This window comes from Staurois parvus, unplaced genomic scaffold (genome assembly GCF_062004578.1).
Source record: "Staurois parvus isolate SC_StPar_1 unplaced genomic scaffold, SC_StPar_1.0 ptg000644l, whole genome shotgun sequence".
Taxonomy (NCBI): Eukaryota; Metazoa; Chordata; class Amphibia; order Anura; family Ranidae; genus Staurois; species Staurois parvus.
In genome coordinates this window covers 149,142-176,319 of record NW_028318440.1, presented here as the reverse complement: position 1 = coordinate 176,319, position 27,178 = coordinate 149,142, and the positions used below count along the sequence as shown (strand labels likewise).

General features: G+C 37.5%; 1 protein-coding gene across 1 annotated transcript in view; it reads right to left on the bottom strand.

Moving 5' to 3' along the window:
- The window catches only part of LOC149448992 (centlein-like), a gene marked incomplete at its 5' end in the record, with an annotated part of 181,161 nt that overhangs the window by 33,529 nt on the left and 120,454 nt on the right, over nt 1-27,178 (bottom strand). The window contains 6 exons of the mRNA XM_089693971.1: nt 595-672; nt 4,438-4,626; nt 15,050-15,235; nt 16,244-16,381; nt 18,438-18,564; nt 24,621-24,718. Of these exons, the coding sequence (XP_089550097.1) occupies nt 595-672; nt 4,438-4,626; nt 15,050-15,235; nt 16,244-16,381; nt 18,438-18,564; nt 24,621-24,718 (816 nt within the window). The remainder of the gene's footprint in view (nt 1-594; nt 673-4,437; nt 4,627-15,049; nt 15,236-16,243; nt 16,382-18,437; nt 18,565-24,620; nt 24,719-27,178) is intronic.

The following is a 27,178-nucleotide window of genomic DNA, read 5'->3' as shown; positions in this document are numbered from 1 at the left end:
CAAACAACTCTAGTGCCTACATAGCATTTGTTGTTCAATACTTACATGCTTTAATATGTGCTATTCAGTGATTTTAGTTGATTTATCTACAGTATGATTGTGTGGCTAATTTAGCCTGTGGTATTATCCCCTCAGTATTAAAATAATTAAAAACACTAAACATTTAAAGAGAGTCCCTTGCACTGCACGTGATTAAAATACTGTCATCACTATAACGGGCAGACTGACAACTATTAGAAAAACCAAGGTCTTCCAGCTACCAGACTAGAAGTCAAAGCTAATTCCTGGATACAATGGGTAAAGAAGAGTAGAGAATGCAGATTTCCGGGAGTTTTCAGAGATAGTCAAGAACTAGTTTACAGGTAACATGGTAACTGTTTTTGTTGAGTAAACTGGTATTTCAAAAGCATCTGCAGTCATAGATTGCACCCAATAAGTAAAAAAAAGACTGCAGCTTGTTTTAAAAGCAATTTCATGCTGTTGATGTTGGTTTAAGAGCCCGGACTGGAAAGTCTTATATTGTTTGTTTCATGTAAATTCTTCATTATGTAAATGGTTTAAAATGAGAAATGCTCAGTGGAATATTACCAATACCTGTCCTTCAAGCAGCTTCATTATGTGGTTCATCCATTCTTTATCATATTCTACTGACCGCTTTGCATTTGCTATTTCCTAATGGGAGGAAAGGAGACACGATAATTTATGACAGGTTTATGAAAGCATTATGGACACAGAATAAAAAAGCGCATTGCATTTAAAACACCTTGCATCAGAAGTGACCAGAGTGCTTCATGGATACATTACATATCCCTATTTTGCTAATAACAAGGAACAATCAATATCCCTGTATCTTCCATAAATGCATGAAATGGCTGTATGGACCTGGTCCAGGATTACCCTGGCTACATAGAGGTCGCCGAAGCTTGTTCTGACAGCTGCTGAGCCATCTATCTTTCCATTACATTAACTACACACAAACAGTGAAAACTAATTCTGCTCCTCCTATTCACATCTATAACGATCTTCGTTCATAAAAAAAACTCACGGAGGTGCTGTAGCCTGAATTACTTTATTCATGCAAAGAACAAAGAAAATGATTGTGTTTTCCAGATAGCATAATAAGTTGTCCTCTTTGTAATATTCTTTTTATAACCCATCAGCTAAATCCCAAAAGTGGAAATTGCATACATGAGGTATAAAGGTTAAATGTATTGGTGAGTCTTCAATGACTTTCCAATGTAGTTTTGTAATAATTAAAGTGTAATGGGGCGCTTCCTCCCTCTCCATCACAACAAATAGCAAAAGATATATCATACACTTTACAGACAATGGTCAAAAGGCTGTCAGCACCAAGGTTCCAAATTGAACTCTATAACTTTTTACTTATATTCACAGTGATATCCTGTCCTCTGTGTAAATGCATTGATTTTAGATTGGTCATAGACCAGGAAATCTTGCATCGTTATATTTTTTGAGAAATAAGACACCACTACTTTTTGTGTAATGAAATAAATAGATAAGTACAACAAACACTGAAATACTGCAGATATATACCACATCACATGTCTGCAAATACAACAGCAGAGGATGCATAGTATTAGTAGAGCACAAAGGTATATAAAGTTAATCCTGAGCCAAATTTGTACAAAAAAAATATACATAGCAATAGAGCAGTAAACATGGTGGCAACGTTTTGGGGATAAAGAGCACCCTTTATTAAGTCATTCTAACCTGATTATTGCACCGCACATGCTCCTTTTAAATGCACCAAACACTACCCCGCCCAGGCAGCCATTTGGAATGTCACTTCAGATCTGGGGCACCATATCTTCATTTAGGGCTTGTTCACACCAAGGTGCAGAGACGTCAGTTTTTCTGCACGCATTTTGCAAGGGCACAACAAAATCAATTGTTCTCTATGTGTCCTGCTCACAGCACAACATTAGTATCAGGTGCAGATTTTTTTCTGCACAGTAATTTACAATGTGTATAAAACTCATTGAAGAGAGCTTAAAAACTGATGTAAACTGAAGTCCCTGCAAGTGAAATCTGTGCGTCAGTTGCCATCAGTTTTTCTGCACGTATGGTGTGAACAAAGCCTTACTCTGCACTACGTACCCAAACGTTCCAACCATTGGAGGCAGATGAATGCACACTTCTGCCAACCACACTCCACAATCTGCACATCCCATATGGGGGAGTGGCACTCAGGACACAGGTAGAGGAATGTGATTTAAGTATTCCTGCACTCATGTGACCTAAAGAAAATAGTTTGCACACTAAACACCATATAAAAACATATCTATACACTATAAACATGGTAAAATAATCAGGAAATGGAAGGGTTCTTACCAATAGGTTGATAGATCACATAGTGACCAGCTGGACATTTTACAGTTAAATCATGTTCCTCATTTGGTCCTTTTGGTTGTAACATACCTAACTGTCAGTATCAGCAGATCTTTTTCTCTTTTAGAATCTTTCCACATCCTCAATCACAGTAAAGCACAGTAGTGAGCTCCTATGATTCTCCTCCCAAAGCGTCTCACAGATGGTGAAAAGAAATGTGCTGGTGTTCCACAGGATGCTTCAACTGGAGTCTGTCCAACATACCCAAGGCCACCATGCTATTGTATTTACCGACATGTGATGTGTTGTGATAGTTTGCATCTAATATGTAGCATTGTACAATTGTGGGCACAGTTGGATACATGTAATTATGTAAAAATCTTCTGCTGCAATATTTAACATTTTGTGCTGTGCTGATTCAATTATTTTGAGCTATTGGGATCCATGAGGCAGGACTTGTTCAGATTTCCAGCATACTGGAAGATCTTTGCAATTAACAGCTTCCACTAAATACAGTGCTTTATGATTACTAATAAAGCTCAGCCAGGCTGCACAGACTGTCGTAGCAACTCAAGATTTTTTTTACCCTTATGAATGGCGGGCTTTCCAGTTGTGTCATCTGTTACCTTCAATTATGTTGCTACAAAGAGAACTTAAAAATTGGAGTCTGCATCTGATAAAGAGCAAAGGAAAACTCTTCAACTAATCTTGAAAAGCTAGAGAGTATGTAGTTAACTGTCAGCATCTCTATTACAACCAACAAAATTGGCACAAATTAAGCTGCGGTTTGCCAAACAATGCATAGTGTATGAGCAAGAATTCTGTGTGAATCAGGGGCATGACTTGTCAGAGCATGACGATATCCCAATTGCATGTGTATGAACTTATTAGAGTAACACTACGGGTTTGATTTACTAAAACTGGAGAGTGCAAAATCTGGTGCAGATCTGCATAGAAACTAATCAGCTTCCAGGTTTTATTGTCAAAGCTTAATTGAACAAGCTGACATTAGAAGCTGATTGGCTACCATGCACAGCTGCACCAGATTTTGCACTCTCCAGTTTTAGTAAATCAACCCCAATGTAACTTAACCACTTGCCCTCCAGAAGATTTTCCTCCCTTCCTGATCAGGCCATTTTTTTTTATATGGTACTGCATTACTTTAACTGATAATTGCGCGGTCATGAAATGCTGCATCCAAATTAAATGTATGTCCTTTTTTTCCCACAGATTGAGTTTTCTTTTGGTGGTATTTGATTATTGTTTGTGCTATAAACAAAAAAAGACTGACAATTTTGAAAAAAAAAAAACAAAACAAAATTTTTGACTTTTTGCCTTTAAAACATATCCAGTAAAAAATAAAATTTCTTCATAAATTTAGGCCAAAATGTATTCTGCTACGTTTTTGCTAAAAAAAAATCCTAATAAGTGTATATTAATTGTTTTACGGGAAAGTTATAGAGTCTACAAATGGCGGTATATATCCTGGAATTTTAATTTTTTTTTACTAGTAATGGTGGCAACCAGCGACTTATAGCTGGGCTGCAGCAGGCATTCTGACACTTGGTGGCAACTAACTGCCACTGATATCTCCAGTGACACTAATACAGTGATCAGCGCTAATAAAAAGCCCTGACACTGTACTAATGATACTGGGCAGGAAGGGGTTAACATCGGGGCAATCAAAGGGTGTTTTTGCTATGTGTGTTTTACTATGTGTGATGTGTTGTTTTACTTGGGAGACATGCTGCTTTGTATCTCTCTGCTGTACAGAGAGATACAAAGCAGCATTTCCATGCTGACAGGAGAGAGATCGGTGTTGTTTACACATAGATCTCTCCCCTCTCAGCCCTGCCAACGATCACTGAGTCCCGGCCGAGAATCGCTGTCTGGGACCCGGTGATTAACATATCCATAGCCTATAGCGGCACGGGTAGGGTGGCGTCTGCATCCCCTACCTGGAAATGCAAAATCACATATATATGTGATTTTGCACAGCGGAGCTGCCTTGTAGCAGTATATGCTCTGGGGCAGCTCTTAAGTGGTTAAACTATACAAAGGTAAAGTATTCAGAATTCAGTGATTTACCTCTTCATCGGGAATCTCTAGAATATCATTAAGGTCAGAATGTGAGATGTTTAGAATTGAAGCTGCCAGGGACTGTGCTTTGTGTACAGAATGTCTGGATGGACCACTGCCGGCTTCTTGCAATAGCTTGGCTTGTCTAATGTGGGTTCTCATTTCACACACCTCTTTATGAAGCTCTGTAGCCAAATTCTATGCAGAGGGAAAAGAACACAATTTCAATATCAAAACACAGATAAGGAGAATTACAACATGCAATTGTAATTCAGAGTTTTCATACTCTACAATGCAACAAACATTGGCAGTACACAATTAATGTTTATTACAACTGCATTAAACAGGAATGCTTAGCATCTGGGTCAGTAATATAACATTAATATTGTGGTAGGCATGCATAAATATTCCAATTTAGCTAATGCACTAGAACTCAACATGCAAAAAATGTTTGCACTAGCTTATCTTGTTTACATCACATAAATATTAAACAGTATCAAATAAATATTACCAGCAACTGGTATGATATTTGTATACAGTGCACCATTTTTGGGGGTTATACCACTGCCAGTCCATGTCCTACCTGCAGGCAGCGCACATTTTACACATTAGCTGGTCAAAGCTGGAGATAGAGCACCCCAGCAAAATGGACAGCACCAGCAGAGTGGAAGTAGTTGTGTCTAAGAGCGCCAGAGGCCATTTTGAAAGGATGGCGTCTTGATTTGACAATAGTTGTAATGCAGCCATGTCCATGGAAATGAAAGCAATAATCACATGGTCAAGTTCCAGTAAAGAAGGTGTATAACCAGCAGATGTACCTTCTCATGTCTGGAAAATAACAAAGTTACCCACATAATGTAGATAAAAATATGAACTACGATGGTGCAGGTTGTTCCTATACTATAAACGGTTGCAAAAATAATGATGTTAACCGAAAACACTCATACCTTTAGGCTTGGTTCACACTACTGTGACCCGATTCTGATGCGACATTCATGATCATGTAGTGCGACCTTGATGCGCCTTCGGATGTGGCTAGCATATTCTATGACGCTACTCTGCACTGAAATTGCATCAAAGTTGCATAGGAATCTTTTCCAAAAGCACACTGCACAGAGTTGCACTGATGTGAACTGGCACCATTGAACAAACTCCAAAAGAAGATCCTCTGATATCCAAATTAGCACATGTGGGTAAAGAAAGAACTCGCCATAGTGTAATATTATCCAACAGATTTATTGTAAAAATCCCCCCTTAAAATCACACTCACAATAAGCAAGTAAAAGTAAAGCATTTGTTACATCAGAGCTCAGAGCCCTGTATCCAGCGTCTCACCAGCCTGCCTGCACTCAAGATGGCGATAGTGCGATCACGTGATCCGGACACATGCGTCGGCGTGCGTGGTGATGTCACCGACTAACCACAACGCGTTTTGTCCAATGACTTCTTCCGAACTTGGATATGAGAGGATCTTCTTTTGGAGTTTGTTTGGTGGAATACCGGATATATATTGATATGCTGATTGATTACCAACACATCAGGATCTTCTCTTGGAGTCTGTTTGGTGAATGCTGGATATATACTAATATGCTGGTTAATTACTAGCACATGGTGAGTGTGCATTTTGATGGGGTGTTCTGAGCACTGAATATCACATTTGATGAAGGAGGATCTCAGTACTTCATTGATTAAGGATCATTGATATATGGACTTTTTTTGAATGGACTATATTGAGATCCCTTATTTATGTTATTGCACTATTAACTTGCACATATTTGGTGGCAGTTATATATATTTGTGCAATTTAATTTATTGATTTAATTTAGGATTGCGCTATTATTTGTGGTTATCACAATTTATTAATATTTAGATAACACACTGTTTTCCCAGTTTAGAATTGTGATTTTAAAAGCTCTGTATTTTTAGGGAAGAAGTCATAACTAAGGCCTAACTTTGTAATAAAAATATGTTTACGCTTTTTGGCTGTCATTGTCCATCAACTATTTATATTTACTGAAATTACAAGGCTTGGGTCTTTGGGACAGACTGATGTTTCCAAACAATTGAATAATCAGTGTTCTGCCCATTAAAGAATTCACTATATATTATGTGGTTCACCCAATGAACACATCAGTAGCCATATACAAAAATGTGAACACCGATCTGCTGATTTCATTCATTAAAATCCACATTGTTTATTTATTCAGTTTACTGCCTAATATTCACTGTCATTGTCCGGACTTCTGATTCAATTTGCCTAAATCCCAGCTGCAAAGTAATCCTGATGGAGATTAAGTTAATTTATCGCCAGTATCTCTCCTGAACTATCATCTGTTTGTGTTTTGTAATGAAAATGTTGTCTCTGCTTCATAAAGGTGACACTCATGTTTGAAGAAATTATGAAATGAAGGAAGGCCTGTGCTTATGCTCTCTCTCTCTTTTTAATAGTAGATACATTTGCAAGATTCTATTTAGTGTATTTTATACTGGGATACCCACAATGCTACTCATACATTTTCCAATCACAACTTGAAATTTGAACTTGCTACCTCGGTGACTGTAACTGAAATATAAGATATTGTCTTTTTTTAGCCAGGTCAATAGCTCAAGCTATTCGAACAAGTGATTCATCCCCCTCATTAACTTTGTTCATATTTAAAAATGATAACAAACCTATAAAAGTGTACATCAAAACTGAACCAAGAACATTATAGTTTCCCTTTAAAATAAATCTGTTACTACAGAAAAGAAGACACATAGTTCTAAACATATAAAGTTAGGTATTTAAATACATTGTTATAAACATGTATAACCAAGTACTTATAGGTGCCTTCATGCACCTTTTATTATTTTCCAAAACACGAGTTGCCTTATCCCTCATGCAACTTGACGTTTTTACAGCTGCTGTTTTTGGCTTTTGATGTTTTTTTCTACAGCCAGTAAACTCCCTGGCATGTTATCTTATGTGTCCATGCACACATAGACTTTAATCAGCGTTTTTTTGGCTGGGACGTTTTTGGGCTGGAAAAAAAAAACAGGACTAGTGGGTTTCTAGAGGAGTTTTTTAGCTGTAAAAACGCTCTAACACTGAAAAATGCGACAAACCGCAGTAAAAAGCTGCAAACCGGCATTTGTGGAAGTTTTTTGACCAAACTAAATTTTTTTTGTTAAAAAACGCTACAAAACGCAAACATGAAAAAACGCTGCTGATCACGGCAAAATGCCGCTAAACGCTAATGCAAAAATGCTAAAAAAAAGCTGGACAACTCACGGTTTTAATGTGACTTTACACAGCTAACGTTACCAGCATTAAAACGCCCAGTATGCATGAGGGCTTAATTCTGAGATATTTAATATACAAGTATCAACTTTCAACTCTTACAGGTCAAGTTTTGTAATCTTGGCTTTTGCTATAAATAAGTTTGTTTTCAATGCGCAGTGATAAAGTATGATTACCCTGTAACACTACAGATGAAGGGCCACTCCTGGTGAAGGGGCAGTTATACATTATACTACAGAACATGTGAAGTTTTGAATTAAATTAGCTGTAAAAAAATGGTTAAACTACAAATCCCATGATGCCAGTCTATATTCTGTCAGTGAATGAGTACTGGAACTTTTTTGAACAGCTGCAAGTTGCCAAGAGTACTGCTGATCTACGTGGAACATATATCATCCAGGCCAAGTAATGGATAATTAGTCTAATTTTCACACGCAGCCCTTTACACAGAATGTAAAGTGATTCTAAAGAAAGCTATTGGCTCCTGCTGCTGTCAATAAAATGGAGTGAGGAGGAAGTGGGGGCAAGGCTAAGACCAACTGTGTGCGTCTTTGGAGCGTGGCTCCATAGACATACAGCTTGGAAGCGAGCACGCACCGTGTGCCCCCACAGCAGACGGCTTGCTATGGGGACATACGAAGAAGAGGAAGAGCCAAGATCGCCAACCAGGGACCTGAGAAAAGGAGGATCAGGGATGCTCTGTGCAATACCATGGCACAATGCAGGTGAGTATAATGTTGTTATTTTAATTTTTAAAATAATTTACCTTTAGTAACACTTTAGGCCATCAGCTCATCAACTGACATGTAAACACTGAGCACTTATAGTTTCATTTCTGTTCAGTTATTATTGTTTTTTCCCCTTTAGTCATCATAGCAATGACAAGACTTCTATTGTCAAATACTAAAGCTTGGTACACACGGGCCAAATATTGGCCGGTTCAACAGAAGCCCAGCCCGTGTGTACAGCAGCCTGTCCGACTTCTGTAGAACGGGCATGCTAGAAAAACATCTCCCGATTGCATCTGATGACCGGTGTGTTCTGGTTGGGGGGGGCACTCCCCCTAACAGAACACAACAGCTCAGCAGGGAGAAAGCTGTACTAACATTGCACAGTTAATACAGAGGCTGCCTTGTGAACTCCTCAGTTTTTTAAAATAAAAAACTCATAAAAATAAAATAAAACACTCATAGTGTATACCAAGGCATTAGATGTGCTGGAATCTCACTGGCTAAAAACAGCCATATTATCTGACTGATGAATCATCCATACCCTACAGGCTAGGTTAGGGCAATTTTAGGATCTATCTCCAAACTGACAAACACTGTACATAACTAGAAAGCACCTGCCGCAAAGCCTCCTCAATATCACACCACTATTTCTCAGCACAACCTGTCAAATACTCACTGAGAGTTTATGAAACCACAGCAAAGAAGACCTAAACAAAATGCCTTTTTTTTAATTTATTTTTTGTTTGTAGGCATCTTTTTCCTTTGCTAGAATTAGCTCTACGGTGTGCTTCTACAGGGGTATAGTAAAAGTCAGCAGCAATATTACTATGAATATATTTCCCATTGATTTGGGTATTCCAAGCTGCAATGCAGCAGATGCATATCTTCTCTGCACTGCAAATGTTTTACCCATTGTTGTAAACAGAGAGCAATGATATTTATGCACTAGATGCATGAAAAGCAAAAACAGTGCCTTTTTCATATAATTCAAGGCTGAACACTCAAGGGTTCGCTAGCTTCAGGGCACTGAGGTGGATAGTCACAGTTTACTGATAAAGTAAAATGTGAGATGTCTCCAGGGCCTGAGAGATGTCATGTTGAATAATGCCAGTGATAACACAGCATAGATGAGTGGCTCTGTCATGTCTAACAACTGCAAGATAAAATATTTTATATGACTGAAGGAGACATCCCCTTATCTCCTATAAATTACACAAATGTTCTTATTATTACAGAGAAAGTGTCTAAAATTCATCAAAGCACAGTGGACCGATGACTGATATCTCAGATCCTTTGAGGCCTATAGGACTATTTGCAAACTCTCTCTCTACAAGAAAATACTTTTAAAACTGCATATCAAACTAATTCAGAAATTATTTGCCTAGAAAGCAAAAGTATAGACCAGTTGGCTTCCATATTGTAAAGAATCACTTCCAGCAGTTTTTGTATTCATGAACACTAAGCCCTCAAGGGCATGTAGTGATTCACATGCCAGTTTGCATTTATGCACCTAATATTTTCTATGCTAATAATCCTGTCTATGCCTCTCTATTAACCTTGTTGTAATATGTCAGTGATCTAACTGTATAAAACACTGGCAGTAATAATGCTGAAGAAACAAAGTTGTTCCCAGTCAAAGAGTGGGATGGCAAGGAGTAGAATGAGTGTGCCTGGCGTGCAACAGTCAATCATATTTATATACAACCTCCCAGCCAGAGATTTCATAGTACTGATACCTCCAGTACATCAACCTGGACAGCTCACTTGTTCTGTAGCATCCAACTTTGAGTGATTTAAAACAATAGGAATATAAATATAATTAAAAAACATAAGGTTAAATAAAACTGCCCTCGAAGCACTTGCAGAAAATTTATTTCTCAGTTTAACTGCACCATTTATACAGGGACTGCTACATTCAATAAAAACACTATGCTACCAAATTGCATACTTTATTTTAGTGCTTGAGGCCATTTACTAACTTCAGTGATACTAAAGGTGTAATGTTAAATTTCATTTTGGGTGGAGATGACTAGCATTGATGTGATCCACTGCTGGGATGTTTGCTGACTACTCATGTAGCTACTTCTATGTGATCTGTTTTAGAGAAATGTTTGTTCCATGTTATTGGGAGTGAGTACAGACTGATAGCTTGAGAAGCAAAGGAAGGAGAGAACACCTGATCAGCAGTAGAACAAGAAGCAAGGAAGGAACATCTTTGCATAGTTCAGTTTTTCCTCTGCAAAAACAGTTGCAACTGACTACAGTTTTCTTTCTTTTTTTTCTTTTGTTTCTTATAGCCCAAAGGTTGGAATGTTAAATGAAAATAGTTATGAGGCATGTCTGTGATTAGTTTTTTTTCTACACAATTGAATGAACATTTTCCAAGAGTGTTGATTCCATACTTTTTGCCAGGGGTTGCAAGTAGCTTTAAAACACCATTGCTGTATTTATCATACATAAATGCATATATAAGTCCAATTTTCTAGTAGTAAGAATGCTGCATTTTTTAAAGTGGCCCTGTCAACAGATCAACAAAGTTACGAAAACATCAACTGAGAAGAAAGCAGCAAAATGCATACAATATCTGTGCATCAACCTGTTTGCGAAAACCTCTCCACCTCAATCCTATCCCACACTTCTGAGCGCATGTTCCCTGCTGGGTGCTATGGTTCCTCCCGCCATCCCATACATCACGTTTTTTGACCAAACTGATTAGTCGAATTGGATCAGCTTTAGGGGCTCTCCTACAGGGTGATGTTTTAACAAAAAAGACAGCAAGAAGGTATGTATAAATCAGCTTTCTTCTCGGGTTAGTACCTTTGTAGCTATGCTGAACTCCTGAGAGGGTCACTTTAAAGTTTCTACTGTACACATATACACCTGTTACAGATATTTTATTAGTAATGGTGTGGTGGTAATAAATTAGTTCAGTTTCTTCAAAGAGCAGCAGTGTGAGCAAACATTAACTATGGTGGTGTGGTTGCAAACTGGCTGCATTTAGGCCACTTTTTTTTTTTTTTAGATTTTACACTTGGTAAATACATATTTTACGCCTGAATATTATTTACCCCTCCATACATTAAACATTTTTGGAAAACAGAGACTCTGCAGAATAGAATGTTGCTAGTTGCAATTTTTTATGTCATATAAGATCAAATGCAAATGTTTATTAAATGTGTAAGTCCAGTAAAAAAAAAAAATGCATATGCTAATTTTAATGCACAAAAACAATATATTATCCAAGGTTTTTGATACAATATAAAAGATGAGGTTGTGACAAGTAAATAGATATCAAACACATCAAGCTTTAAAACTGCTTGTGCTCATGAAATGGCGACAAACTTCAGCACCCAGAATTATCCATAGGAGGAGCTTTAAAAGTCTTTACAGGTTATCAGTTTACCATGAATGATGGTCCTATAATTATTGCTTTCACGCCAACATTTGTGGTGATATGTAACTTTTTTGTACAATGAGCTTCATGAGTTTATGTTCACTCACCGGAGGAAAGATCAGCAAACAGATGTTTTCTGATATCCCTCCATTTCACCTACTGACACCCATCATGCCACTGCCAGGACCGCAGGTGGAACAGTGGAGCCCAGAATACATATCAGAGACAGTCAGGTCAGGTGTTTGGTACCCCTCGGATGATTGTGGAAGTGATTGGTTGGCTTTAATCCACTGAAATAACTTTCAACTGAAAGCCTATTGCCAGCTAAACAAATTTAAATGACACTCCTCATTGCTATAGCAAACAGGACAGTGTATAAAATCCAGTTCTACAAGCCACCATTTATACTCCAAAAAATCAGATCTCAATGGGGAAAAATCTCATGCTGGATATCTATACTGATATGGACTGGGTAATGTGTTAGGAACGTAAGGATGCCCCATCGTTTGACTGGAAATGAAAATTATCAATCTACAGAGGATTAATTTCAAAGACACTCTGAAAATCAAAGTGAAAAAATGATGCAGCAGGCTAGTCCATTTTGCTGAAATTTCATTGCAGCAACTCGAAATGGTACTCTGTAGTTTGTATGGCCCCCACGTGTTTGTATGCATGCTTGACAATATCAGGGCATGCTCCTACTGAGATGACGGATGGTGTCCTGGGGTATTTCCTCCCAGATCTGGACCAGGGCATCACTGAGCTCCTGGACAGTCTGAGGTGCAACCTGGCAGCGTTGATGGATGGAAACATGATATCCATTCAATGGTATCAATTCCTTCATCCTCCAGGAACTGCCTGAATACTCTTGCCACATGAGGCCAGATATTGTCATGCACCAGGAGGAACTCAGAACCCACTACACCAGTGTAGGGTCTGACAATGGGTCCAAGGATTTCTATACTCTGATTAAAAAGTGTTCCTGTAAGTTTTTTGAGCAGCGCAGATGGTGCTGGTAGATAGGTGGTAAAATCAAACACCTGTGAATTAATCAAGGGCAGAGAATATTCAGATGTAAGTGAAAAGCAAGGTGCAAAACTGCCTTGGATGCTTCTAAAATTCTTGACAATGTTTTTGAAAAAAAGAAAAAAAAAGAAAAAGTTCCTGACAACAGCAGACAAAACACACATGAAAATCAATTAGCAGTGTAAACAGAACAGGCAACGTACTGCAAAATTATCTAAGCAACAGAAGTGCTGCCTTGAAAACAGCCCATGTGCCATCATGGTCTCTAACAAATATACAGTAATTTCTTTCTGGCTATTGTGGTTGTTTCTGAAACCCAGCCACATAAAAATATAAGATTTATTTTGAATAACTGGCAATAAGGCTGTCCATTAAAACACAAAAAATACTCCCAAACTTCAGCACAGCCCTTACCATTTGGTTGGTGTGAATAATATGTCAATTCTGTAAACCTCCTCTCCAGGGACCAGAAAAGAAGGCTGTATTTGCAGGTAGGGGCTCCCGTTTGACATGGAAACCCCTAAGAATACTGAGGGGTCAAGTTTCTGAAAGCCAGCGACTCTGGCACATCAGATTTGACATGCACTTGACTGTGCAAGCAAATTGTACCCTGCATGGAACCGAAGATTGTACAAACTTGTAAAATGTTTTTTTTCATTGTTATTCACATTTACTTTGCTGTTGCTTATTGTCTGGTTTGTAATATTTTTTATGTAACTAATTTCTTGTACGGTTTTTCTTTTCTTTTAATAAAATAACATCTAAAAAACATTTTGCCTAATCTCTCAGTGCCCTGAACAGAAATGAATTTTTGTCAATGAAGGGCTACTGTAGTTAAAAAGTCTATTACATTCCTCTCTTGGTGTAGCAGCAAGTGTTACAGACATTACTTAAAGTGTCACTAAACCCACAACAGTAAAGTCAGTCTGTATATGCAGTAAAGCATGCTTGATATACTCACTGTGGAACCTAAGGGGTTAATTCTCTGAAATGTGTAAAAATGCTGTTTGATCCTGACTTCTCTGATCCTTCCCTTCTTCCAGTGCACCCCTCTTATCTCTTGATAAAACATATTGTGTTGAGTCACTCTCCACATGCTCAGTTTGGTGTGAACTGCTAGAGCGTTTTTTTTTTTTTTGGAAGGGTGCATGTGATCAGCACAGGGCCAATCAACACTATCCAGACAGAGGTCAGGGGTCCTACATCCTCCTAGAGCAGAAAGAAAACTCCTCCTGCAAGCTTTAACCAGTGCTCGGGTGAACACTGATAGAAGTCACAAGACTGCTCTAACTGCTGATGAGAAAAGGTATTTAGCAGTTTATATTTACTAAGATAATTGAATTTCCATGTTCTGTGTACTGTGGGAGGCCAGATAGAGAGAACACTTTAAAGGAATGCAGTACTGAATGCTGTGATTTGTGCGTGTCCCTGCTCCAGTGATAATGATCACTCTCAGTCTGCTGGTGCTTAATTCATGTCCTAAATCTGAAAAATCTCTGCACAGGATGGAATCTGGGCGTGTAAAGCTTCCTACACACACAATGAGAATATCGGACGAATGATCGGCCATCTTGTTTTCATGCATGCTAGTCTCATATCAAAAACGCGGAATTACTAGAGTTACCAAAATTCTCATAAGACAGAATACAACTCCCATGATGATGTAATGTATTGTATTGTAATGTATTCCTTTGTTTCCAAGCATGCGCGGTCTTGGTCACTCATTTTTTTTATGGACAAATACTGTACTAATTAAACAAAAATCATTCGTTCTGTTATCATGAGAAAGGTTTTCATGCTTGTCCCTTCAGATAATTTTGCATTGTCATGATAGACTCTCGGAAGCTGTGTACTAACAATCAGATTATTGGACAATCAATCTGAAATCGATATGTTTCGTCTGATTTTCTCATTGTGTGTACTAGGCTTTATTGTCACAATTTTTTCTATAAATGTTAAAGATACTTCTATTTAATGACGACATAAGCTTCAATTCCAGTCAATAAAACCATTGGGCTTGTGTAAAAACTCAGCACAAGAAATCTGGGGAAAACTCATGAAAAAGAACATATACTTTTCCCAGTTCTGATGTACTGTATCTGACGCACAATTCTAAAAACTGTTATGTCTTTAAGAAACAACAAAAAAAAAAACAAAAAAACAAGCAATGCATTTCTATAAAACATTTACCTTTATAAATGTTATGAATTCCTCAATCTTCTTATTGCCATGTAACAATTTATTCTGTACTACCTCCAAGGCTTGTTCACTCTGCATTGCTAAGTTGTGAAGTTGTTGTTTAGCAGTAATTTCCAGTTCAGACATGGCACGTTCAGCTTCAACCATTTTTCCTTCCAAGTCGCTGACTTTTACATTCTGTAACACACAAGTTAGTTTAAACCCCATTTTTCTTTAAAATGCACTTCAGTCTTATTTCAGTGCTGACTTTAGAAAACTTTATATTTATGAATTTCTAAATATTTTTCTATCTTTATGTAACTGAACAGAATGCTTTTTAGCGTGTCCTAAAAGTGATTTCATAAAAGTTTAATGAAGAACAGGGATTGAGATACAAAAAGTAAGCACCTCTGTGCAAAATAAACCTTAGTTCACGTAAATAGCACTGTTCTGAGACTGTGATTAGATTGAATCATCCAAAGTAAAGGGTTATTTTGCCAGCTACCAGCTATGTGTAGATGAGAAAAAAACTGAAGTATACAGTAGCTAATAAAGTACAGAAAAGAAAAGACTAAATCCAAATAGTTTTTTAGAATAAAATGAGCATTCCTTTTGTGTAAGCAACATCATTTTCATTCAACCAAACAATGAAAAATAAGTTATTTCCTCTATTTTGTTTGTTTGTGTTATAGGTTTTCAGTCCTTCTTGGCTATCAGTCCTCTCTCAAAGCAATCAATACCCAAGTATCTGCCTGAACAGTAATGCCCCGTACACATACATCAGAAAAAAGAAACTGATAGATCGCTGTACTGACACAAGCAGTATTAGTACAGCGATCTCTCCAATGTGCTGTTGTGTTCTGACGGGGACATCTCCCCCACCAGAACACAGCGGTTTCAGCCATTGGCTTAGAGCGTTGATTGGAAGCCAATCGGCAGACCTGTTTTGGTCATGCCCCTTCAACAGAAACCAGTCAGGTGCCATACACACAGGCTGAATGCCGCCTGATATTAGGCCCGTGTGTACAGGGCTTACCTCAGATCTGCAGTCCCCTAGATTTTCAACCTGTTGACCTCAGCAAGCAGCAAGTAAAGATGTTGACACTGTTAAGATACGGTCATCATAAGCAAGGTCATCACCTAATCTCACTGTATGAATGGTCTTCTTAAGCAAAGATAGTAAACTACATTCAAAGAGTTAAATACCTTTTTCTCCAGGTCTTCCTTTATCTTGTAATATATTTGCTCATAATGTGACTTCTCCTTGGTTACTACATTTAATCTCTGTTTTAAAGAATCAAGTGATGTCTTCTTGTGAGAACATTCTTCTGCCATTGTTTTTACCTGCAGGAGAGCAAAATAAAAATAAGCATGATTGGGTGAGTAGATATAATGTGCCCATTAATTAGAATAAACATGCTGTTGCAAAACTATGGGCAGCACAGTGGCTAAGTGGTTAGCACTTCTGCCTGGCAGTACTAGGGTCGCCGGTTTGAATCCCAACCTTGACACCACCTGCCTGGAGTTTGCATGTTCTCCCTGTGCTTGCATGGGTTTCCTCCAGGTACTCCAGTTTCCTCTCACACTCCAAAGACATGCTGGTAAGTTAATTGGCTCCTGTCTAAATTGGCCCTAGTATGTGTATGTATGAATGTAAGTTAGGGACCTTAGATTGTATGCCCCTTGAGGGTTAGGGACTGATGTGAATGTACAATATATATGTAAAAGCACTGCATAAATTGACGGCACTATACAAGTACCTGAAATAAATAAATAAAACGTTCATCATCAAGCTATAGATTGTATATGGTACAGGACATGAGGTGTAGAAACACTGCCAGAGCAGTACAGCTCACCCATGGGGCTGCAGTGTGAACTTGCATCAAAAAGAGAACCTAGAACATTTTAGTTTCAAAGACTGTGCAGTACCCGGCAGGGTAGAACAGTGAGGATCGCTAGAACAGAGGAAGGCAATTATTATACTAAGGTAGGCTGCACTCATTGGGGTGGGGAATAAATTAAATAACTCTACTGCAGTAGTCCTTTCAGGTTCTGCAATAGTTTTCAGTATCCCAGAAGAAAGAAATATGTAGGCAGCCATTTATGAAATGCTAAACCTCTGACTTCAATGTTTTTGAGTGAAGAACCTGCAATAAACATGCTGAAAATGAAAGAAAGAATTCTTTATCTCTATACTTGTTACAGATCAGCGTTTAAAAGAAAATGCAACTAATTTAAGAAGGAGGTCAGCAACAACAGTATTCTTTTTATTCAGTAAAATCTTTGGGTAGATTCTTCGGCAGCCCATATAATATTAATTTTTTTTGTTTAACCAGGGGGTCTGCAGAGTTCCCCGTTGCTGCACTGTAAGGGGCAATCCTGCAAACTCTCATGTAAAGGGGAACTTTGGAGGCCCTGATGTAAGGGGGGCTCTGGAAACTCTGATGTAAGGGGAAACTCTGTGAACCAGGCCCACGCTGCTCTTAATCCAGCCTTGCCCAGGAGAGAGAAATGTGATATGGGAAGAAGAAATTCAGACTGAAGAGAAAATGCAATTAAAGAAGCACTTGAAAAACTGTAGTGTCATGCTCTCCTCCTGGCCTTTTGTGAAATTAGTATAGCAGGAGAGAAAACACTCTACCAAAGCTTGCTATTTTTTCCTATTGACACTGCTCCCACCTATAACAAGCAAGCCCTCACAATAGACTGGGTCATGCAGCATAACAATCATAGATCTATGGATGTGTTTGTGACATTCCAGGCGCTGAATCATGAGATAATACAGGGGGGTGAGCAAGAGTAATAACCAATATTATCAACTGCTTCAGTAAGACAGATGAAATAAGTATACACAAACCAAGATTCCTTGCTTATGCTGCAAAGTTTACTAGAAGTGTATTTGAGTATACAACAGTGTGCAGAGGGTTAATGGAGAATATTCTCTAAATTATTAAATGTAGTGAGAGCTTTGTATTACAATGTAAATTATTGGTCACAAACTGGACATAAGAGTGCAAGCTACCTATGAAGTAGCATAGGGGATAGTTAAACTAGTAATACTACTTCCTGGAGTTCTTCTTAAAATATTTAACTATATGCAAATGCAGAGTAAACTGCTTGGTTAGATATGAACATTATTGTTTATGCGCTACCTATACTGTTCCACAAATTACTGTATGCCAAGAAATGCAGCTATTTTATTTTTAACATGATCGTGCATAGAACAACAGTTTTCTGAACCTTATTATGTGTTATTTTGCTATCAAGTAAATGCCTGTCATGGGAAGATGTTAGCTGACCTCTGGGGTATTATTAAGCTGCACGTGCATTGCACTGTACTACATTCCAAGGTGATTTAGTGAATAATAGGCTTGGGGAATAAGTATACAGAGTACATTACCTTTCTTTCAAGATTTTCTAACATTTCTTTGCTGGGTCTTTCATTTTCCTGGTAGATTTTCAGACGGGTTTTCAGATCCTCTATCAAATGCCTTTTCATGTTGACATCCCTTTCCATCCGAGCCACCCTAGAGAGCGAAGGTCCATGTTACTACTATACAATTCAGATTTATACTCCTCTCAAAGAAACAGGTACTATGAGGTTTTCATGCACTCAAAACGTGTCCAAAAGGAGACATCACGCTGAATCACATTATTGGAATCGTATGGGTTTCTAATAACCACTAACAATATTACTGATCATCCATTTCCTTGGCTGAATGAGTATTCAAATACATGTTATTCCGAATCATCTGTAATTAATTTTATACATGTTATCATGCAAATTCCTTTATTTTGCTCTGTGAATTCAAAATAAACATTTCTGCTAAAGTATATCAGATAAACTGCAGAAGAAATGTTAAATAAGTGCAAAAAGTAACACAGTATGCAGAAGGATGTGGACAGCATAAAAACAGATTTCTGCAAACTGAAGTTCAGCTTTAAAGAATAAAAACAAATGTCAGGCAGAAAAAAATTGAAAAGGGTGAATTTTGGCTTTAAAGTAAAGTTCTAACGTATGCCCTTATTAAGTACAGATCCTATAATCAGGACACTAAATTATTTATTACAGGTTCCTTTTATACAGCCATCAATTTACGTAGCGCTTTACATATATATTATACATTCACATCAGTGCCTAGTCCTCAAGGAGCATACACTCTAAGGTCCCTTATCTCACATTCATACACACACTAGGCCAATTTAGACATGAGCCAATAAACCTACACGCATCTCTCTTTGGAGTGTGTGAGGAAACCGGAGTAGCCGGAGGAAACCCACGCAAGTACTGGGAGAAAATGAAAACTCCAGGCAGCTAGTGCCATGGTGGGGATTTGAACCGACAACCCTAGTGCTGCTAGGCGGGAGTTCTAACCACTTAGCCACTCTGCTGCCCACATACTGCTAATTTTTTCTTTATCAAGAATATCTATAAGAAGTTGGAAATGTTGTTTTTATACCAGTATTGTCATATATTTGTCAATAACCAGCATCTTGGGATTACACAAACTTGTAGATCTACATGCAAGCAGTTTTCATGCCTGCAACCATGATTGTTGCACCTCCTTAATGTGGGCATCAGTATGGGGCAATGTATCAGAAGGCTTTTGCATCTGAGAGATGCAGTTTGTTTCCTATACAAACAATTCACATGCCCTTTAGAAAATTGCCCTGCAATTTAAAAAATGTACATGATCTGATCAATAGGCTCTCTAAAAACCCTGGAATTGTTTATTAATGTAGCAAAGTGAGCATTGAGCCTGCATGTGTACTAAGCAATCTCATTAACAGATTAAGATCTACAAACCTGATTACTAGATACACTGTATATTTTTTCTGTAGCCTGTAGCATACATGTTGTGTAAGACCTATGACTAGATGCTTGCATAGCAGTTTATGAAAGAAGATAAATAGTGTTTGTTTTATATATCATTTCAGCTTAAATGTATATAGAGTATTTAATATAAAAATGATACCATAAATTGCTACTTTCCTCATACAGGGAAGACAAATAGCACCAAGTTAAAAAAAAACCCCAAAACAAAACAAAAACATAATAAAAAAAAGACAAAGAACAGAAATTCTTAGTAACAAATGAGTGCATGAACTTAGGGGCAAAATGTTTAGCATTAAAACGGCTACATTTTACACAGATTAGTAAACTATTTTCTCTTGGAATACAATTTAATATATAAAAAATGCCTGGAATTCTCATATAAAATCTAAAATCTAAACAAACATATAAAATCTGTCACCATCATTTCTATAGGGTTCAGCTCTCACATAAATCATAATTATAACCATTCTGGGAATTACAGTAGTTTTTATTGACAGAGTAGGAGACTTCCACCCAATGAGGCACTATTAAGTTTAGCTGTCCTGCAATTAACTAAATCAGCTGAAGAGTGAGAATATTAATTGCAAAATGTTTAAAGTGTATGTAAACCCAAGAACAAAAATTTTGATTGCCAGTCCATATCCCTCTCCCCATCTCCATAACATAAAGACAAAGTGTTCTGTATTTCGCACAGAAAGAAAAAGGAACAGTGCTAACTAATAGGCAGCAGAGGCAGAAAGCACAGGAAGTGATCTGCTTACTAGTTTTCTGTCAGGATCAACATAAATTTTTGGCACTTATCAAAGGGTTATAACAAAATTTTTTTGTTTGTATCTTTAACAGACCAATGGTGAGCAAATAAAAGACATTAATTGTTAAGTTTAACACACACTTTAAAGTAGTTCTGTAAATAAGATGGCCACTGTAAATGAAGCCAGCCTGTAAGCTGATGGATACTTACCTTTCTGGTGGCCCAAATCATAAAACTCCTTGAATGTGTTGCAGATTTCCAGTTGCTGCAAGTATTTGACACAGTTGTAGCAAATATTTGCATCTGCTCACTGTTCTGTGGTTCCTCCTGCCGGCTCCTACATTAAGGGCTCCTTCACACCAGCTTCTGCATTGCAGTGCAGTGGGGCAGAGATCAGTGTCGTGATGATGTGCTGAGCACAGCACATTGAGTTGTTTCTTTTCTTTTTTTTTAAACATACTTTATTGAGATATCACACAGACAGCCCATAAAGTTCAATTGCTGGCCACGCGGTGTGCTGCAATGAATTGGCTCACACTGCGCTTCGCTGCAAAAAATAAAAAGTACTGCATGCAACAGTTTTTTTCAGCTCACCATGCCCGCACACCACCACAATGCAATGGTGTGAACTGGGCACGTAGAAGACAAGGTATTTTGCCTTGTCTATGCAGTGGAATTGCTATGGAATAGACACCCAACACAGTACCACCAGTAATGTAAACATAAGTAATACAGGACATGGTACATACAGGACAGGGGCTGGCAGAAAGAACCACAGAAAGTGCTTGTTGTGGACCTGGAAATTCAGAAAAATCTCTAATAAGGACGAAGGTGTAAATTAAAACGTTTATTTAGGGAGATAGTTTATTATAGTAATAATACATTTTAGGCTATGAGTAAATTGTACTTTACCACTGAAAGAAAAGGGCCATTAGTCCACAATTAATGCAGCTTCACACTGCCCCACTGCTTTTGTTAAAGTGCAGTTAACCCACAGGTTTCATGCAGGCTAGCTGTGCTTTCCTATAGACTTGTATAAGGTCCTGTGGTTTTGGTGTGTTTTCAGAAATTGCACCAAAACTCCTACATTTTTGAAACCGCACCAAAACCGTGGGACATCATAGAAGTCTATGGGAAAGCACTGCTAAATACCAATGGGTTAGCTGTGCTTTGCCCAAAGCATAGCAGGACCACACCAGACAGTGTTAAGCTGCAAAAAGTCAACTTTTCACAAACCTGAGCAATTGAACAAGAGCAAATAATGATAGAATGAATAAGCAAATTACCTGAAAATTAAGTGTAAATACACTACTCTTCTCCTTTCCCACAGTCTTTGCTGCTGTAACTAGTAACTGATAATAGAATGATACAATCTTACAGTTTCCAGTAATAGTCAAACTTGGCCTAGTCTTTACCACCTCTGAAGCCTGTTCACTGTTTAATGAGCCCCCCACCCCCCAATTTCATTAAAGAACCAGTAGTGAGCCTTGAAGGCAAGAAAGGTATGAGCAAAGCACGACTTTTTCAGGAAAAGTCAAGATTTACATTGATCTTCCACAGCCTATATCTATGAATCTACATGAATCTATGGGTCAATAGGACATGCTCCTTTCCTTAAATTAAATCTCTATTTATAAATTGTTGTTTATCATATGCTCTGCTTAAATGTAACTAATTTAACTTAAAATTAGTTTAATGCAGGACAGGTATATGGCTCTAAAAGAAGCTAGGTATAAAGCAGAACATTATTGTTTTTATAAATGATTTAAATAGCGCCAACAGTTAGAACACTACTCTTTAATAATGATAGCAACCACAAGAGTAATTTGTACAGATTTTTAGTATTTATATAGGTTAGGAACCAAGGGCCTGTCCAGTCTCTCATGTACAAACATGATATATTTAAAGATATTATATTTTTTTATTGGTCCACATTAATGCAAATTGTTAATCTAAATGAATTATTGAAGTTAATTAATACCTGAATGAGTGACTAATATCTGGAAGCAACAAAACTAATACGACATCCTAGGGAATGTAATCATCTTTATGGAATGTCTATGCATTATCTAGGAAAGTGTGGTGAGAATTATATTTCTTTAGGTCTATTCTAGACTGTTTAACAAGTGGTATTTTGGAACCTAGCGGAACCTAACGAATGTACATACTGCAATTTTTCATTATCACATATCTTGTACAATCATAGATATGCATTAGAGCAACACATTAGAAAATAGATAATCCAGTTAAACCAAAAAAAAACAAAACAAAAAACCTTTATAATAAAATATAAATTACAAGAATATTAAGATATTCCTATAGAGAGCCACAACTGTAGGCACTTATGCATGCATGTCTACAGATATGTGTGTGGAATGTTTCCTAAAGCAGTACTAACAGAAATATTCTTTTTTTTTTTTTATGATTTTTTTTCTTCTTAGAGTTACTAACAGATATATAAGCACATGAATACTATTTTACATCTATAGAGTCATTGACAGTCTTATACTGGGTATACACTATGAGAAAATCTGATGACCAGTCCTCCGATGTTCCACAAAGGTGCCTATCATGATGGATTAATGCTATTGATGTATGATGTAATGGTATTAACTTGTATGGAAATTTTCAAACAAAAAAGCCAAATGTTTTTTTCATTGCAACTTTTTTCTGGGTCTTTTCTTTCCTTCTGATCATGCTTGTTTTTCTCTCAGCTATTTCCATACAATTACTGTACACATTGAGTGAAAAACGGACATTGTGTTCACATATGAAAACATTTTTGGAGTTTGTCTCCTCTGAACTTTTTGTTTGCAAAGTCTGAATCGGATGTCCAAAGTCTTGTACACACTGTACAAAAATCAAATGACTGTTTTTCCTATGGAATTCTTATAGTGTGTACCGAGCTTTATCTTAATTGCTAAGGCCCACTGTATCATTTAAAAAAATGTGAGAGTGGCATGTCTATGTTTCCCAACGTACGTAAGCATGGTAACTGACACAAAAGAAGTAAAGCTATTCTGATACAAGAAGTAAAGCTATTCAATGATTATAGCACAATAAACACTGTCCAGAAAGGTATTAAAAAAGCACACTTATATCTTCCTTGCTGAAGTGATTTATTTTACCTCTTCGTTAGTCAAGCAAAAATGAAATGTGAGTAAAGCAAAAATGAACTATTAAATTAAAGGAAAGATGATCTTTTATATTCAAAATCTTTGGACATTTTTTCAGATGACCTCACCCAGGATTAACTTAGCATATTCATAAACCAGGACAAGAAAATGTAATTAGTAATCTACAATTAGGATAATGGAAAGCACAAAACCATATATAAAATAAAATAGAAAATTCTTGAAGGGGATGGCTGTAAAAGCAATTAGCATTTAAGTCCCGTAACAGGAAGAAATAAAAAAAAAAGGTGAAAGCTATAATTTGTAAACTATTACAGTGCTCTTGAATTCTTCTTTTTAAAAAAGACTCCAATCAATTCAAGTCTAAACAAACAAAACTGTCCTTTTGCACTTGTTATACATATAAGCTTTGGTGCTTAATCCAGTTTAAGCAGCTAAACCTTGACATGTCTCTCAGCCCCCAGGCAAAGAATTACAGTATCTGAAAGATTCCTCTGCACTTCGCTCTGATTTGAATTTAAATCAAGGGTGATTAAGTCCACTCTGGGGTCTCAATCTAACTTTGGTTACTCCATCAAATCATTTATGAGTTCACACAATTTGTGACCTTCAGCTGCACTTCCCAGCTTTCTTGTGAAAGCAGAAAATCCATCTGTGATATTAAACTTAAAACAGAGAAACGAAAAACAAATGTAGAGAATTAGCACCTCCAACTCTCCGCCTTCCCCTGACCCAAAAATATGTAGGCATGACATTCTGTGAGAACATTCAAAAGATAAAAAAAAATCAATGCTAGCCACATGGTGGCGACAAACACAATGGATGATTGCACAGTAACTAGAAAAAGAAATGAAACACTACCTTTCCTGTAGTTCCCGTATCCGTTCTTCCTTTTCCAGGACTTCATTTTTCATGGCTTTAATTGTTGTGGACTGTTTTGCCATTTCAACAGTCATATTCTAAATTGAGGATAAGGAAAAATTAACTATACAGTTCTGGAAGTCAGTTTAATCTATCTGGGAGGTCCTCAAAGTATAACACGCTGCCTGCCTTCCAGTACAAGAAGGTTTAAATATACAATCACTTCATAAAGCATTACTGCAAACACACGGAAAGAAGGGATAACATTACAAACAATAACAAACGCGAACATATCGAGCTTCAGTTTAAGCCAAAAGTAGAAAAAACATGCTTCCAGTTAGAATATAAGGATGCAGTCTTAATAAATTAAACTTTTTTTTTCCATTATGTAGTCTGGCAATATTTGTTTAAAACTGTTACAGCGTAAACTGTCATTACTATAAGTGGCTATGTCTAATACGAGAAGTTCATGGTTTATTATTTAACCACATCTCCACTGGGCTAATTCTGGTATTACTCTCCTACATGTACATCTGCATTTTCTGCTAGAAAATGACTTAGAACCCCCAAACATTTATTTTTTTTAAGCAGATTTACCTATTTAGCCACTTGGATTGCTTTTAGGTTATTCAGCATCACTTCAAGGTAAATTGCAAGGTAAGTAGGACTGTGTAATCAAAAGCACTTACTACATTTATATGGGGGCAGATTTTCTCTAGCCTTAGTGTAGGAAGTAAGGCCCTTACAGAGTACCTGTGACTTAACAAAAATATATATTTGAAAGGAAAACAAACATTACTTAGACCCAAAGACTAATTAAGATCTCCTGCACAAGGACATAATAATTGACTGATGTTTATACGTAGGTTAATATTGGTTCATGGTTTACATACGGAGTACGATTATTTTATGCTTTTTTTTTTTTTAAGAACGTTTCTCTCATCTCCAATCCTTTTTCTGAATGACAAATGAATAGAGGGTCTGTTGTTTTTTTTTTTTTGGTACGTTCATTTTCCTTCTGTCCATCCCACATCTGCTATTTGTTTAGTTTCACTTTATTTCTGGTCTCTTATATTATGATATGCAAAACGGCTGTTGGGCTTTAGGGTTCCATTTGCTTAGACCACTTCTCGGGGCTCCCTGTCACGTCAGAGATATTTTGGCCTCTTCTTCCCTTGCATTCCATTTCCTCTTCCCCCTGGTTTTTGGAGAAACCTCCTCAGTGTATGGCACCATCTCACATTTACATGGTATATGCAAGGTGTCAATGTAAGTTTCAGGAGTCTGCTGTGCTTTATTAGGTGTCACATATCGTGTTTGTAATTGTATTGTTTTATTTTACCCACTACTAGTTTCCTGCTCTCCTGATGAAGCTTCTCTTTGTGAAACGCATTGAGATACAACCTCACATCCCTCAATAACCCATTCCTACCTCAGAAGACATCACGAAGAATCAGAAATGAAGTTCTTATATTTGTGTTGTTAGAAAAAGCTATTGAGTGACCTGGGAAGTTTCGAGGTTATATGCAGGGTATTTTGTTTATGGGGACATACGCTATTTTTATGTACTGCACGTTGAGGTGCATTTTAAAGAGACGTTCCAGGCTCCCACCCAAAAATTAAGTCAGCAGTTACAAATACTGTAGCTGCTGACTTTTAATATAAGGACACTTCCCTGTCCAGGGGTCCAGCGTCGTCGTCACCCGCGCTAGTTCTTCACTAGTTTCCGGGTTTCTGGCGCTGGCATCTTCAGTAAGGGAAACCTGGAGTGAAGCCTTGCGGCTTCACAGCCGGTTTCCTACTGTGCAAGATGCCCTGCACCTTGCGATTGGTCTCCTAGTCTTCTGGGACCTGTGAAGCCTTCCAGAAGACTGCGGGGGGAAGGAGGGGGGTCCAAACTCACTGAGCCAGAAGTGAGTACCTGTTAAAACCAGGTACCCGCTCCCCCCTCCCCAACAAAAAGTGCCAAATATGGCCGGGGGGGAGTGTAAACAAGTGGAGTTTCCCCTTTTGGGTGGAGCTCTGCTTTAACATTGATATAATAAATTATTGTTATACCATCTGCTTCAGTTATTTTCCCTCTAAGTGATTAGCACCTACAAAGTCCCATTCCTTGCCTTTTTTCATATACACAGGATCTTGTTTGCAGAAAAACCCTGAGTAAAAAACATATAATGTTCTGGAAAGACCTTGTGCATTTGCCTATACACATGTAAAATTCTTCTTCATCCAAAGTGTGCATTATTTTACAAAAAGGAGCAGTGCAAGTTAATCAGTTGAAGAAACTGAAATGCATAGAAAGGTTTATGACAAAAGTCTGTAAAGGTGATCTAACCCGTTAAAGACTAAGTTCACCGTATATGAAAAATAATAACAATAATAAAACATAATATGGGAAATGGGAAACATAATAAGGCACATATTTTTGCAGAAAAAAAAAATGTGCATTTATTATTTTTTTTCATACAGGAGCTGCAAAGCATTGCAACCACGATCAGTGGATCAGAGGTGCAATGTCAGGTCCCTGCAGTATTCAGTCCATACCTCCATTACGAGCT